The sequence below is a fragment of the Solanum verrucosum genome, unplaced genomic scaffold, assembly GCF_900185275.1.
Source record: "Solanum verrucosum unplaced genomic scaffold, falcon-dt-bn FXZP01000203.1, whole genome shotgun sequence".
Lineage (NCBI taxonomy): Eukaryota > Viridiplantae > Streptophyta > Magnoliopsida > Solanales > Solanaceae > Solanum > Solanum verrucosum.
Window position 1 is genome coordinate 1,203,621 of NW_026020815.1, and position 17,896 is coordinate 1,221,516.

The following is a 17,896-nucleotide window of genomic DNA, read 5'->3' on the forward strand; positions in this document are numbered from 1 at the left end:
CATCGTAACTCCATCGAATAATTTCGGGAGTTATTGGAAGCAAAGAAGTACTACTACTACTTTTTTGTTGATTCATTTTCGTGGCTAAATGAAGATAACAAAAACTTGGTTATAAATATACTAATAATTCGCCTATAATATATCTATGCAAAGACTTAAATAACGAGCATGTAATAAATAAAATTAAGTAATGATGTCAAGTTTGAAGGTGACTTCATTATTTATCATTTATACACGCAAAAATAAATGTGTGTGGCGTAGAAAGTTGTAAAATTAATTTTTGCTAGAGGAATGAGTCAATGATAAAGTCTATGGTGAATGTGATGACCCAATTATAATTAAAAAATATATAATGTTGTCGTTGTCAAAATCATCTAGATGCTTGATTGACTAAGCTAACATACAAATTAATGAATCTACCCAGAAATTAAGCCTGATATATAAATAGCCTCTTAAACTATTTCATATATTTCACTTGAACACCTCAATTAAACGTGATAAGAAAACCTTTATTGTGTCAATTGGACACAAAATTCATAAGCAGCCAAACACAAAAAGTGCAATTAACACACAAAAATTGTTTGTCCACTTTAACCAAAAAAAAAAATTTACCACACCTAACGCTTCCTCAATTCATAACGGAAATCCTCATAAAAAAAGTTTAGAATTTTTTTTTGAGTGCTTTGAGGCGCTAGATCCAAGGACTAATACACACGAATAACCATGAAAGTCACTAATTCCTAAAAGTTGGCTTGCAAATGCCAAAATATGTCTGAAAAAATGGTGAGACTATATGTAACACTTCATCAACTCATTACGGAGGTCCTCAAGTTTTTTTTTAGAAAATTGTTTTGGGTATTCCTAGGCGCCAGATCCATGGGCTAATACACATGAAAAATCAAGAAAGTTGCGTAATTCCTAAAAGATGTCTTGTAAATGCCAAAATATACCTGAAAAAAATGGTGGGATTGTACGTAACGCTTCCCCAACTCATTACAGAGATTCTCATAAAGTTTTTTTTAAAAAGAGTTTTAGGTGCTCCAAGGCGCATGATCCATGGGCTAATACACACGAAAAACCAAGAAAGCTTGTAATTCCTAAAAGTTGACTTGTAAATGTGATAATATGCTTGAAAAAAATTGTGGGATTGTACGTAATGCTTTCCCAACTCAATCTAATGGTCCTCAAGAAGTTTTTTCAGAAAAATAAATTTTGGGTGCTTCGAGATGCCAGATCCATGACTAATACACACGGAAAATTGAGAAAGTCGCGTAATTCCTAAAAGTTGGCTTGTAAATGTGAAAATATGCCTGAAAAAATCGTGGGACTGTACATAACATTTCTCCAACTCATTACAGGGGTCCTCATAAAGTTTTTTCAGAAATTTTTTTTGGGTACTCTGAGGCGCCAGATCCATAGGTTAATACACATGAAAAAACAAGAAAATCACTTAATTCCTAAAATTTGGCTTGTAAATGCGAAAATATGCTTGAAAAAATGATGGGACTGCACGTAACGCTTCCCTAACTTATTACAGAGGTCCTCATAAAGTTTTTTTAGAAAAAAAAATTGGGTGCTCCGAGACGCAAGATTCATGAGCTAATACACACGAAAACTTAAAAAGTCGCGTCATTCATAAAAGTTGGCTTGTAAATGCAAAAATATGCCTGGAAAAAAAAGATGGGTTGTACGTAATGCTTTCCCAACTCATTACGGAGGTCCTAATAAAGTTTTTTAAAAAAAATTCAGCTTTGAGGCTCCAGATCCATGGCCTAATACATACGAAAAACCAAGAAAGTCGTATAATTCCTAAAAGTTGGCTTGTTAATGTGAAAATATGCCTGAAAAAATGGTGGGATTATACGTAACGCTTCCCCAACTCATTACGAAAGTCCTCGTAAAGATTTTATTAAAATTTTTTTGGGTGCTTTGAGCGGCCAGATCCATGGGCCAATACACACGAAAAACAAAGAAAGTTGCGTAATTTCTAAAAATTGGCTTGCAAATGCTAATATATACCTAAAAAAAATTGTGGGACTGTACGTAACACTTCCCAACTTATTACGGAAGTCCTCATATAGTTTTTTTTTTAAAAAAATTGAGTGCTCCGAGACTCCAGATCCATGTACTAATACACACAAAAAACCAAGAAAGTCACGTAATTCCTAAAAATTGGCTTGTAAATGCAAACATATGCCTGAAAAAATGGTGAGACTGTATGTAACGCTCCCGAACTCATTACGGAGGTCCTCATAAAATTTTTTAACAAAAAAATTATGGGTGCTTCGAGGCGCCATATCCATGGGCTAATACATACGAAAACCCAAGAAAGTCGCGTAATTTCTAGAAGTTTGCTTGTAAATACAAAAATATGCTTGAAAAACAGTAGGACTGTACGTAGCGCTTCACCAACTCATAACGGAGGTCTTCATAAGTTTTTTCAGAATTTTTTTGGGTGCTTCGAGGTGCCAGATCCATGGGTTGATACACACGAATAACCAAGAAAGTCGCGTAATTCCTAATAATTGGCTTGTACATGGGAAAATATGCCTGAAAAAAATGGTTGGATTGTACGTAACTCTTCCCCACCTCATTACGAAGGCCCTCATAAAGTGTTTTTAGAATTTTTTTTGGATACTCCAGGGTGCCATATCCATGATCGAATAAAAATGAAAAATCAAGAAAGTTGCATACTCCTAAAAGTTAACTTGTAAATATGAAAATATGCGTTAGAAAAATAGTGAGACTGTACGTAACGCTTCCCAAACTCTTTACGAATATCCTCATAAAGTTTCTTTAGAAAAAAAACTAGGTGCTCTGAAGCGCCAGTTCAATGGGAAATATATTCGAAAAACAAAGAAAATCACATAATTTCTAAACGTTGGCATGTAAATGTCAAAATATGCCCGAGAAAAATGGTGGGACCGTACGTAACACTTTCTTAACTCATTACGGAGATCCTCATAAAGGTTTTTCAGAAAAAACTTTTTGGGTGCTCTGAAGCGCCAAATTCATGGGCTAATACACACAAAAAAATCAAGAAAGTCGCGTAATTTCTTAAAGTTGGTTTGTAAATGCGAAAATATGCCTGAAAAAATGGTGGGACTATGCGTAACGCTTCCCAAACTCAAAACAGAGGTCCTCATAAAGTTTTTTAGAAAATAATTTGGGTCCTTCGATGCACCAGATCCATGGGCTAATACACACGAAAAACCAAGAAAGTCACATAATTTCTAAAAGTAGGCTTGTAAATGCGAAAATATGCCTAAAAATGATGGGACTGTATGTAACGTTTTCTCAACTCATAACGGAGGTCCTCATAAAATTTTATCAGAAAAATATTTTGGCTGCTCTGAGGTGCCAGATCCATAGGCTAATATACACGAAAAATCAAGAAAGTCGCGTAATTTCTAAAAGTTGGCTTGTAAATGCGAAAGTATGCTTGAAAAAAATAATGAAACTGTATATAAAGCTTCCTCGACTCATTACAGAGGTGCTCATAAGGTTTTTTTCAGAATTTTTTTTTGGGTGTTCCGAGGCGCCAGATAATGGGCTAATACACACGAAAAACTAAGAAAGTCGCATAATTCCTAAATGTTGGCTTGTAAATACAAAAATATGCCTGAAAAAAAATGAGACTGTACGTAGAGCTTCCCCAACTCAATATGGAGGTTCTCATAAAGTTAGTTCAGAAATTTTTTTTGGATGCTCCGAGCGAGCCGCCAGATCCATGGGCTAATACACACGAAAATCAAGAAAGTCGATTAATTCTTAAAAGTTAACTTGTTTTTTAGAAAGGTCCTCACAAATGTTTTTTAGAAAAAAAATTAGGTGCTCCGAGACGCCAAATTCATGGGTTAATATACACAAAAAATCAAGAAAGTCGCATAATTCCTAAAAGCTGGCTTGTAAATGCCAAGATATGCCTAAAATGGTGGGATTGTACGTAACGCTTCCCCGACTCATAACAAAGTCTTCATAACGTTTTTCATAAAAAAAATTGGGTGCTTCGAGATGCCAGATCCATGTGCTAATACACATGAAAAACCAAGAAAGTCGCGTTATTCCTAAAAGTTGACTTGTAAATGCGAAAATATGGCTGAAGAAAATGGTGGGAATGTATGTAACGTTTTCCCAACTCATTACAAATGTCCTCATAAAGTTTTTTCAGAAATTTTTTTTTGGATGCTCCGAGTTTCTAGATCCATGGGCTAAGACACACGAAAATCAAGAACTTCGCATAATTCCTAAAATTTGACTTGTAAATGCAAAAATATGCCTGAAAAATGGAACAGTACGTAACACTTACCCAACTCATTATGAAGGCCCTCATGAAGTATTTTCATATAAAGATTTTGGGTGCTCCTTGGCGCCAAATCCATGGACTATACACACGAAAAATCGAGAAAGTCGCGTTATTTCTAAAAGTTGGCTTGTAAATGCGAAAATATGCCTGAAAAAAGGGTAGGATTGTACGTAACACTTCTCCAAACTCATTACGAAAGTCCTCATAAAGTTGTTTAAAAAAAAAAATTAGGTGCTCCTAGGCACCAAATTCATAGGCTAATACACACGGAAAAACAAGAAAGTCGCGTAATTCCTAAAAGTTGGCTTGTAAATGCAAAAATACGCTTGAAAAAATGGCGAGATTGTACGTAACGCTTCTCCAACTCATTACGAAGGTCTTCAGAAAGTTTTTTCAGAATTTTTTTTTGGGTGCTCGAGGCGCCAGATCCATGGGCTAATCCACATGAAAAACCAAAAAAATCGCGTAATTTCTAAAAGTTGGCTTGTAAATGTGAAAATATGCTTGAAAAAAATATTAGGACTGTACATAACGCTTTCCCAACTCATTACGAAGGTCCTCATAAGGTTTTTTTTTAAAAAAACTTTTGATTGCTCCGAGGCGTTAGATCCATTAACTAAACAACAACAACAACAACAACAATAACATACCCAGTGAAATCCTACTTGGTGGGGTCTGGGGATGGTAGAGTGTACGCAGACCTTACCACTACCTCGTGGAGGTAGAGAGGCTGTTTCCAGGAGACCCTCAGCTCAAGTACATCAAATCTAAGTGAAATGAGAGAAATATATAAAACATAACAACCAATACAGAAAATAGTGTATAATCAACAAATGAGACAATAACATTAAGAAAGTAATGTGAGGAGTGAAACGCAGTAAACAACATAAGGCTAGGACTACTCCAAACGCTAACAACCCATACCCTCGCAAGGGAAGACAACACGCTAACCCTACTAACCTTCAACCTTAATACGCGACCTCCACTCTTTCTTATCTAGAGTCATGTCCTCGGTAATGTGAAGCAGAGCCAAGTCTTGTCTAATCACCTCTTCCCAATACTTTTTAGGCCTACCTCTACCCCTCCGCGTACCCTCTACCACCATCACCTCGCACCTTCTCACTGGGGCGTCTGCGCTCCGTCTCTTCACATGTCCAAACCATCTCAGTCTCGTTTCCCTCAGCTTGTCCACCACAGAGGCCACTCCCACCTTCTCCCGGATAACCTCATTCCTAATCTTGTCGCTCCTAGTGTGCCCACACATCCATCTCAACATCCTCATCTCCGCAACATGCATTTTTTGAACATGTGCGTTCTTGACTTGCCAACACTCCGCTTCATACAACAAGGCCGGTCTAACTACCACTCTGTAGAACTTACCTTTAAGTTTTGGTGGAATTTTCTTATCACACAATACTCCAAAGGCAAGCCTCCATTTCATCCAAGCAACCCCAATGCGATGTGTGACATCATCGTCGATGTCACCACTCCCTTGGATTACAGACCCAAGATACTTAAAACTTTCTTTCTTAGGAATGATCTGTGTGGCAAGTCTCACTTCCACATCTGTCTCATCCAACACATCACTGAATTTGCACCCCAAATATTCTGTTTTGGTCCTACTCAACCTGAACCCTTTGGACTCCAGTGTTTGTCTCTACACCTTCAACCGCGCATTAACTCTGTCCCGCGCCTCATCAATCAGTACTATGTTATCCGCAAATAACATACACCATGGGACCTTCTCCTGAATAGACCACGTCAACTCATCCATCACCAAAGCCAATAGGAAAGGGCTAAGGACTGATCCCTGGTGCAGCCTCATCTCAACTGGGAAATGTTCTGAGTCTCCTCCAACTGTTCTAACCCGAGTCTTGGCTCCACCGTACATGTCATTTATCGCCCTAATATAAATCATCGGGACTCATTTAGACTCCAAGCACCTCCAGAGGACATTCCTCGGTACTTTGTCATAGGCCTTTTCAAGGTCAATGATCACCATATGTAGGTCTTTCTTTCTTTCTCTATATTTTTCTACCAGTCTACGCATAAGATGAATGGCTTCGGTAGTCGAACGTCTCGGCATGACTTCAAACTGATTCTCAGAGATGGACACCCCTCTTCTCACCCTCATCTCCACCACTCTCTCCCAAATCTTCATAGTATGGCTCAACAATTTGATACCCCTGTAGTTGTTACAGTTTTGGATATCACCCTTGTTTTTATACAACGGAACCATTTACTCCACCTCCATTCATCAGGCATTTTTGCTATCTTAAAGATAACATTAAACAGCCCAGTTAACCACTCTATGCCTGCCTTGTCCGTGCTCTTCCAAAATTCCACCGGAATCTCATCGGGTCCGGTCGCTCTTCCCCTGCTCATCCTACTAATAGCCCGTATAACCTTCTCGGTCCTAACGCACCTAAAGTCTTTCAGAGTGCGCTAAATCACCCAACACAATGTCTCCTTCCCCTTTTTCATTTAAAAGTTTGTGAAAGTAGCTTCGCCATCTTTGCTTGATGGAGGTCTATTCCACCAGTATTTTGCCTTCCTCATCTTTGATACACTTCACTTGGTCCAAGTCGCGCGCCCTCCTCTCTCTTGCTTTTGCGAGCCTATACAACTTCTTATCCCCACCTTTGTCCCCCAGCTCGACATACAAGCATTCGAAAGCTGCCGTCTTCGCCTTCATAACAGCTAACTTAGCTTCTGTCTTTGTCGTCTTATAAACTTTCTTAAGCGTCCGCTTCTCTTCCTCGTCTACGCACTCCGCCAATTTTGTGTTTGCAGCCTTCTTCACTTCCACTTTGCCTTGGACTTCCCCATTCCACCACCAATCTCCTTTATAACCTCCAAAGTTACCCCTTGACACCCCTAACACCTTAGAAGCAACTTCCCTAATGCAACTAGCTGCTTTATTCCACATGCTGTCCGCATCCCCGCTACCACTCCAAGCCCCCATCCCCATCAACTCCTCACCCATCTCCCGAGAAAGGGCAGGGGTCAACCCACCCCATTTAATCCTCGGTCGATCAGATACCATCTTCTTCCTCTTATCCCTCTTAATTTTCAGGTCCATCACCAAAAACTTGTTTTGGGTAGTGAGGTTTTCACTTGGGATGACCTTGCAGTCCTTAAAGAGACCTCTATCACCCTTCCTAAGGAGTAAGTAATCTATCTGAGTCTTAGCTACCGGGCTACGAAAGGTAACCAAGTGGTTCTCCTTCTTCGGAAAGCATGAGTTAGCAATCACCAACTCAAAAGCCTTAGCAAAATCTAGAAGCAAAGTTCTATCTCCATTTCTCTCCCCAAAACCAAAGCCTCCATGAACATCATCAAAGCCACTAGAAGTTTCCCCGATGTGGCCATTAAAATCTCCACCAATGATAATTTTCTCGGTATTCGATATACCTCTAACTACCTCATCCAAATCCTCATAAAAGAGCTTTTTGGCCTCCTCGTCCAAGCCCACTTGAGGGGCATAAACACTAATAACACTCAAAGTACATCCTCCAATGACTAGCTTAATCGTCATCAGCCTATCATTGATCCTCCTAACCTCCACCACTTGCTCCCTCAAATCCCCGTCTACTAAAATACCCACTCCATTTCTATCCTTTGACCCCCCTGAGTACCACAACTTAAACCCGTCAACATCCCGAGCCTTGGAGCCTACCCATCTAGTCTCTTGGACACAAGCTATATTTATCTTTCTTTTCTTGAGAATTTTCACTAGCTCTATGGACTTCCCCGTCAACGAACCTATGTTCCATGATCCTACCTTCACGTTATGTGAACCCGTAACCCACTTACCACTATTTTCCCTCGACCTCGGCCTCAACCGAAGACATGACTCACTACCACCATCAGATACCAAATCCACTAGAACGATACTGCAACCAAAGTAAGATCTACACAGGAATACACTAAAAATTGCAACAGGAGTATACTCTAAAAGACAATATAGCAACAGCTATACTATAGGGTCAAGTACAGTGTGTACTCTAAAGGAAACGATAACACCAAATATACTATAGACTGAAGCACAGGTCCGAACTATAATAGAAAACAAGGAAGTACTGTTCCGGGATATAGGATCTGCAAGAAAGGGCCCAGAAACTAGATTCAGAGCATAAAAAAAGAGAGAGAAAGGATAGATAGAACCTGGTCGGTGAAGATGTAGGGTTTCGGTGGTCTATGGGCAATTTTCCGGCCAGATCTGGTTGGTCTCCGGCGACAAACAGTAGCACTGCCGTCTCTCTTCTGGGCTGGTCGCCGGGGAAGATAGATGAGTTCGCCGGAGAAGCTGAAAAATGTTCTTGCCTTCGCCGGGGTTGGCTGCTCGCCGCTTGCTGGTCCGAGCAGCTGGAGCTGCTGTTCGTTGTTGTCGTCCTCACTGGAGCTTAGGAGAAGAGAGAGAAAGAGGCTCGCCGGTCGGAGCTGGTCCTCGCGCTGCTTCTGGCCGGCGCAGCCTTCGATTGCGGACGAGAATACCAGAGAGAGAGAAGAGAGAGTATCACATACAAAAAACTAATAAAGTCGTGTATTTCCTAATAGTTGACTTATAAATGAGAAAATATTCCTGAAAAAATGATTACCTAAACGTCTACCTTAATATACAACTAAAGTAATTTAAATTTGTTAAAATTTGTGCAATTAGTAGTTTTAAGATAAAGTTTATATGTATGTGACAGGTTGATGGTATTTATCTTTTTCTTATTCTTTACCACTTTTATTTGTATCAAAATATTGAGATGTATTTAAGTTTATTTAGTTAAATAAAGAGTGTTTTTAAAATTGTCAATAATTTGAGGCTGAAATCAATAATCTTCGTCAAGCTTGGAATATTTTCAATATTTTTGTCATTTATCATATATTGACATTGAATGGAGACCAACTTGGGCTATATGGGGTCATCATCCTTATCTCTTTTCTGTGTTAGGTACAATGCCTTGGTCCCTTTCCTTTGTCCTTTTCATCCTTTCAACAAGTCATTTTCAAGTCTCGAATTCAACATTTAAAGTTTATATATTTTTATAGTTATTACATTATAAATACTTATGAATTACTAAATAAGTAGGTGCTTGACCGATTTGAGACCTCAAAGTTTTTTATTTGGAATCGACGTTTATTTATGAGATTTGCACAAAATTTCAACTTCAATCTTAAATCCCAAATTCTTTTACAAGTATATATAACCGGAAAGTTACATAGTAAAGATATATAAAATCATTTTATATATAATCCCTTGTCCAACAAGAGTTGTCCACTATAATATTATGGGACGTCCAACAATACTTGTCCACTTTATGAAATCAATGGATAATTTTACACTTAGTTCCTAATTACTCTTATCATTAATTATAGTTTTTCTTTATTACATTTTTCAAGACATTGTATTTATTATATTCAAAGGGTAATATAGTTAAATTACTCTTTTATTTATAGTTTCTTAAGAAGTGTGTAAAGTCAATAGTGGACAACTATTGTTGGACAGAGAAAGTAACATATTTTGACTCCCTTTGACAAGTTTACTTCTTATATTTTGACGTTAATTAATAAAAATCCTAGATCAACCACTATTTGGGATATGTTATAATTACTTAGTTCTTGAATATCATTATTCACTCTTTATTATTATACATAGATTGTCGCTTGTACAATATTTGTTAATCATCAAAATATCATATGATATTGAATGTAGATTCAAAGAACAAGATATCCCACCAAATTTCTCCTTTTTAATGATGATAAATCCATAGCAAATTCAAGTGGACTTTTATAGTAATATTCAAATTCAATTTTCATAAGTTCTTCATGTGCATCTTCCTTCTTAACCACAACTCTTATGTTGACAATATTTTCCTACTAAGAATCAACTCCATATTGTTCAACACTACAACTTCATATTGATTCAACTCCAGTCAAGGTTAACTAACACAAGATGTTGAGAAACAATAAAATAAATATTAAATAATATTATATTAATAAATGTTGACTTTAGGCCACAAATTCTTTTGAAACTGGCTACTCTTGTCCCCATGGACAAAAGGTAATTTTGTAGTTGGCTCCTCCACTACATGTAAATAAAGTTTCATCATCATAGGGATAAGTAATAGCTTTATCACACAATTTTTTGAGTGTTAAAGAGTAAATAGATGGCTTGCAAGTCTGGGGAGAATTATATGCACCAGTACAACACAAATCATCACGATTAAACGCTGAGCATCCGCTTTTGCACCCGATTACTGTCTCATTTTGATCTCGTACTTCTAATTCAACTTGATTTCCACAATGTGCGTCTTTAAGATTTACAAGACAATCTGCTATCCCGCAATCAGGTCTATTTATAGGCGTAACAGAGACGGGTAAATTGAAGCCATCGACAATGCTAACAGAGTAAAAGTCTTTTTCATCAGACGTATTTGCTATTGTAAACTGTACTAGGGTTGCTGGTGGAGTACCACCAGCACCATCGCATTCTATTGAGCCGCTCCTGCAATCTCCGGTAAGGCAAGTGAAATTTTGACCAGAATAGGAGCAAAGATGTCTTGCCCATATTCTTCCTGACCATGGATTTGGTAAATTGAATTTTTTTGTTCCTCTTGATGCTAATCGAAATCCTGTTGGAATCGCCGCTCCTTCACCGGTCCCACTTTGTGTAGCTGGCCAAATTTTGTGAGGACAATTATTCTTTATTAATAATTTGGTTGCATAACACCCTGCACAATATATCAATTTTCATTAGTAATCATAAAGAATAAATATTTATAGACCATTATATAAACTAAACGAGTAATTCGAAAATGAAAATCTAGTAAAAAGGAAATAAAATTTTAAAAAATTGTAAGTGACCTACGAAATCAGTTCTCACTAAACACTCTAAGTGCATATACAAAAAAAAATGTAGTAATATTTATTCATTATAGACGTCTGAAAATAAATAAATAAATTCGTTAACTTGACAAATCTAAAACTATTAATTAAGCTAGGGAATATGAAAAAAAAGAAAAAAAAAAGAACGTTAAGATTACCATAGATGAAGAACAATGAGAAGATAACAACAACGGAGAAATAATTTGCCTTCATTTTAATAAAGTATGAAATGAAAATAGATATTGATTGGATCTATATATAACAAGTCCCTAAAATATTTAGTCAATTATTTTGTTGGCTGAGGTAAATAGTATTAAATGTTGAATTATCCTAAGTATTAAATAAAGGAATATTAAGGAGAGAGTAAATGTAATATAATCTTAATTCTAAGGAGAGTACTAAAGTAATAATTGCAATTTGCAAAGAATATTTGAGGACTTGACCAATTTGGTTTTTGCTATATGTGGTACTCTCTCTTTACAATTTATATGACATTACTTTTTTATTTGTCGATTTAAATTTAAATAAATATTTTACATTTTTATAATGGAAAATAATTATTTATACGATATCTGAGTAATTTATGCATTATGATCGCGACATAATTGCACGAATGTGTTGAAGGAATGAGACCTAGAATTTTTTTTGTCCGATCATGTAAGTGTCCAAATATTTGAACCGCGATTGGACTTTGGCGTGATCGCGTTGATGTAACAATTGTGTGTGTGTGGGTGGGGGGTGGGGGGAGGGGGGAGGAGGGGAAGTTGGGCCAAATTGGGTAGAAGCCCAACAGACATTGTACTTGTAATTATCTCTTAATTTTGTTAAAGCCCATTCATATCCATTTAAAGGGACAGAAATTAGCTGCAATGAGCTTTTAAATCTTGAGATTCTTACACTATATATAAAGTTTACAATAAAAAGTAATTTATTTTTTTTACAAATTTAACTGATATAATTACCATTGAATTTGTAAATAATTGATGTGTATATGTTATACATTTAGTATACACTATGTATACATCGATGATGATTATAAATGATTTGCGGATAATTGGGTGAACTTCTTTATACAACGCTTCACAATAGTGTTAAGATTTTGCTTCTCTATAAACATTGGATTATGGTTATTTTAGTGATGCCCATAATTAGAGTCGGAGTTAAAATTTTAAATTTAAGACTTATAGTATCTAGAAAAAAAAAAGAAATTTATTGGGTTTTTGATAAGTTAATTATACATATTAAGTGGTTAACATAAATACAGAATGAGCACTAAAATTATTAGATTATGTCGAATTCATAGATGAAAGGGTAGCTTTGCATGCGCATCTGCCCATAATAATTAACGACAAACTTTTCCTATAAAATACTTGAAACCTTGTAAGTTTTGAAGAGATATTGTACTCGAGTGGGGAAATACTATAACAAAAGAAATATTTAGTGGTAATAACAGATTCCTTTAAGCGGTAATATTTATTACCACAAACAAATTTAGCGACCAATTGACTTATTGCCATTGCATTCAGAATCACTAATTTTTTTAGCTACATTTATTTAGAGTGTTGACTACAAATAATCATGTTATATTATTATAGCGAAATATAACGACAATTATATTATTGCAGTGGATGTTTTCCCTTCTTATTTTTTTTATATTAATCAAAAGACCAATATTCATTTTCAAGAAATTCTTAAGTTACTATTATCAAAAACTGCCTAATGCTAGTACCTAGAGTGATTGAACTGAAATCTCTAAATTAATGATATCCAAAAATAGAGAAACATTATACAAAATCAATTTAAGTTGGGAAACCATGCAATCCTTTCAATGTAACACACTTTTTCAAAATAAGGAAATTTATTAGTCTAAATGATAATATTTTCCATGATTAGGCCTTGAAATCTTAGTTTGTTTGTAGGAATCATGCCTTACAATATATGTGATAAATTTTCAGAATAATCACTCAATTAATAAATATTATCTCAAATATTTATATTTTTCTTAGTTCAATTTTATTCTATAAGAAATGATTTTACAAGATATAAATAGGTATTAATTGAGTGATCATCGCATAAGCACTATTAAAACTAGCTAGACTACTAAAAGCAAAGCCGGTAGAGAATTTCAAGGTAAATTGAGAAAATTAAAGAATTGTTGACTTAATGGCACCAAAATCATACTTTTATTTCTTTAAGTTAGGCAATAAAGATATTTCTTTTGAATAAATAAAGTTGTGATACTAATTATAGTAATGGTTCATTTTTGTCGTGTTAAATCAATTAACTCGTTTTTTATATTAATTTAAAAGAAAATGTATCAATTCCCTTAAACAAAGAAGAAACTAAGGAAAAGAGAAAAAATAGTCTTTACCTATAATAGCAATTGTTAATTATGGGGATGTAGTTACTTTCCTAAGTACACTACCACAAAAAAAAAACATTTGATGATAAAATAATTTTCTTTTAGTGATAATATATTTTACTGCTGTAAAAATATTTAGTATCAGTCAAGGTAATATCATTATATTCAGAAACGTTAAAGCATTAGAAACATTTATATTTGTTGGTTATAAAAAATCATATTATATTATTATCATTAAATATAATATAACAAAATTATATTATTTTCATTGAATATAATATAACAATAATTATATTATTTTCATTGAATAATTATCATAAAATCCTTTATTTATTGTAATGGTAGTTGAGCCTTGTACATACACCAAAACAAAGGACAAAAGGAAAAGTAAAAGTAAAGCTGAATTCCCAAAATGAAGAAAGGACAATATGTTAAAACATCCACAAACTCTTCACAAGGAATTTATTTATTCAGATGTCCTAGATTACCTTAATATATATATATATATATATATATATATATATATATAATGTGAATTTTAATTTTACTTTTTTATGATACATAATTAAGTAAAAATAATTTTTAATTGTTTAAAATATGTACTCTTGGTCCCTTTATATAAAACTTGATAAGTATATATTATATCAATAAATAAATTGTGGACTTAAGACTTGACTAGCAATAATATGTGTAATATTGTCATATAAATATTTATATTTTTGCATTTTTAGGTTAGAGATTAGATTTAAAATATGATTTAAAATTTTTATAAAAAAAATGGTTATCACCCATCCCAGTCCACGATCCACTTAGAATTGAGCCGATCATTTTAAGGCCCATCAAAATGATGGATTAGCCTAACCTGACAAATTCTCATGCCAATACAAGTTAGGCAGACCTTTATTGACAACTCTATTTTTTGAATTATATAAACCATCAAATATATAGTAACAATACAAATTTAATGTACCACATGGGTAGTCAAGTGATGTTATTATACCTAATTTGTCAAATTTTTGAAGGTTCCAAGTAAGAAGATACAAAAGTTTCCTTTTTAATTAATTGAAGGCTAAAAATGTTTAGCTATTATACACACAAAAAAAAAACAATATTTGAGTAACTAAAAGTACAATTTATTTTTCTTTAAATGTTCATGTAAGATTTATAGATAGCCTTAAAAAGAAAGAATTTAGAACTATCACTATAAAGAAATTTGACCATAAAAGAATTCAAGAAAATGCAAGAATATTATACTTAAAATTTAAGCTTGAGATTTTTGTATTTTCTTAACTTCTTTTTTCGTTTTCTCTTAATTTTACCTTATTTCAAGAGGATAATTTTTTTTTCTTGACCCAAATTTTTTTCTGACATCTTCGAGAAAAAGATTCATTCTCTTGTGATGCAAAATCATAGTGTGACATGTATCCTCCCTTGTTCCGATCATGGTATAGATGAAATAAATCAAAAAATAATTTTTTGTTCAAAAATGAAATTTTATTGGAACTGTCCATATATATATATATATATCCTCCGCTGCCTGCAATAATTTAACTTACAAGAGAAAACACAATTGAAATTATTAATTATTTCAATAACCTCCGTGCAATCTGTTTCAATCTCAATTGGATAGAGACTTGAGAATGTGCCACTTTATTAAGTCCTTTGTAGATAGACAAAAATAAATTATTATTTGAAAAAAATGAAGAAAATTATATATGTTAGAGAATGAAAGGTCTAGTTATGATAAAGATTGCTTCATAAATGATATGAATCTTTATCCCATCCTAGCTTTTGGAATTCCAATCCAATATAGCCAAACAAAGCTTTAGGTAGGTGTGAATGTGAATATTAAAACTTTCCACTAGAAGAAAGTGGTACTATATTATATGTATCTACATTTTCTATAGCTAACTTTGGAAGTTCAAATGCATACTAATTAAATAATAATAATAATCAATTCAAAAAGCATTTTTGAACATTAATTAATATTTGACCAAACTTTTAAAATGTATTTTTTCAAAAATGTTTTCAAATGACTACTATTGGGGGTAATTACTTTCTTAGCTTCTAAAAAAGCAATTTAAGTTTACTATCCAAAGATATTTATTGTCTCTCAAAAGTTTGGTCAAACATCTCATTTTTTTAAAAATAAGCATTTTTACGTAAGTACTTTTGGAGTCTGTTTGAATTGACTTATTTAAAGTATTTTTAAATCAAAATAGTTTTTAATCAATTTTGCAGTGTTTGAGTAAAATAAAAAAATGTTTATAAACACTTATTTTTAAGTCAAAATAATAAAAATCAGTTAGAAATCATAAGCCAAAAGTTAATTAAAAAAAAACTCTTGATCTTCTAAACGTGTGATCAAGCAGACTATTAGAGTTTTATGCACTAATAATATAAAATATGTATGATGACTTATATGTAATTCCAATGATAAACATTAAGTAATGCATAGCCTGATAAGTGAAAATTAAGATGATAATTAATCTATTATAACATGTTAAAATTCATGTATAAAGAAACTATTACCTTCTAATTGGTTGTTGTGGATGCATAAAAAAAAAGAACTACCTATATACAAAAAAAAAAAAAAAAAACTATAGTCTATAAAGAACAAAAATTACAAATGATCACGTTTGGAACTAAACTTGCTATACATGTGAATATACAAATCGTTTTCTCTCTAGGTCCTTTTTTTTCTATACAAGTGAATAAATATTACAAATTGTTTAGATTTTCCTATTCTATTTATATAGTGAGTTAGTTAGTTATAAAATTAGTAGCGATTATCAAAGCCAAAGGTTTCTCTTCTGACTGTGCTCGTTGGAGCATTAAGCCTCATTGGCCGTCGTTTCATTGAGAGTATTATTTAAATATAAAAATATAAGATGAAATTAATGCTATTAATAAATATTAAATTTTGTATGAAATATATTGTAATTTTTATCAAATTTAGAGAATAGTTTTAAAAATTAGTTGACTTAACTATGGTTATGATATTTGCTAATATAATATAATCTTGACCTTTAAATTTTAAATAAGACACGTGTCGCTTATCTAGGGATGCACTTGACAAAATGGAGGGAAGGGGTAATGGAGGGGAGCCGAATCCAATGATTACAAACTACCTAGCTAGTACATTAATTATAGGGTGAGCGTGTATTAAGACATATATACATTATTTTTAGCCAAATCGAGTTGATTTCGTGACTCTTTTTTCTCTTAAAATTATGATATATGTACTCTTTCATTACTTGACATGGCACATTTAATAGTAAAATCTATGTCGCACTTGATTAATTATAGAAGTGGGGTCTAGTGGATCACATAATTAATTGTAATTAGTTGTCTTAGTTAGACAGTTGGTTGTGATAAGTTAGAGGAGGTTATTAGCTAATTAAAGTCAATTAGCTTAGTCTATATATATATATAGGTGTAAATACCTTAGTACAATTGAAATTGGTTCTTCTTACTTTAAAGTGATAAAAAATAGTTGTGTGACTTTATTGTTATATGGGTAAAATTCAATAATTATACGTGAAATTGATATTTTGAAAGACGTTTTAAAGGTGGGTTTTGAAGTGAGGTGTATAAAAAATGTTTCAAGGTGCAAATAAAAAATGTAGATTTATAAGGCGTATGTTCTAGAATTTGCACGAGGCATAAGTCTTGGCCTCTTGGGCATAAAAATGTATGCTTCGGGAGTTAAATTTGATTTTTATTATTTAAAAAATACTCTTTCTATAAATCATGTTTTTTATTGTTAGTTAATGATGTTTATACTTTTATTTATTTTTATGATGTTTATACTTTATGTTATCATATATGCTAGTATTTTTTCTTAAAATTTGTAAAAGAAGACAACACTCACAGAAAGTGACCTTATCTCATAGATAATTTTTTTAGATAATCACGATTGATCCTTCTCCTTCTTTGAAAGGTATAAACAATAATCAATGCAAATATTAATTGATTGCGAAAAATACTAGTAAATGTGCATATCAATGATGATTTTATTTAAAGATTATCACATCTATTATCAATTTTTGTGTTGTTACATTTCTTAAATAATAATTATAATATTTTTTCTATATTATCAGTGATCTACTTGCAGAATTATTGAAAATATTGCTTTCGCTTATTTTCTTAATAATAAAATTATAAAATTGAAGATACATCTTGTATATCCATAAAACTTACGTCTTACCCCATATTGAGTAAAATAGCTCGTCTCACGCCCCCGCCTTTAAAAACACTGAATGAAATTAATCCTCTAATTTCATGTGATCCTAAAGTTGTAAACTGCAGTGGAAAGTGTATAAATGTACCATGTTTCCATGTCTAGA

General features: G+C 33.3%; 1 protein-coding gene across 1 annotated transcript; it reads right to left on the reverse strand.

The window, feature by feature from the left end:
• Positions 1-10,336: 10,336 nt before the first annotated feature.
• On the reverse strand, positions 10,337-11,398 carry LOC125813388 (thaumatin-like protein 1). The gene is made up of 2 exons (XM_049492891.1): positions 11,344-11,398; positions 10,337-11,031 (listed from the first exon to the last, which is right to left on the reverse strand). The coding sequence occupies exons 1-2, from the start codon at positions 11,396-11,398 to the stop codon at positions 10,337-10,339; spliced, it is 750 nt and encodes a 249-aa protein (XP_049348848.1).
• Positions 11,399-17,896: the final 6,498 nt, after the last annotated feature.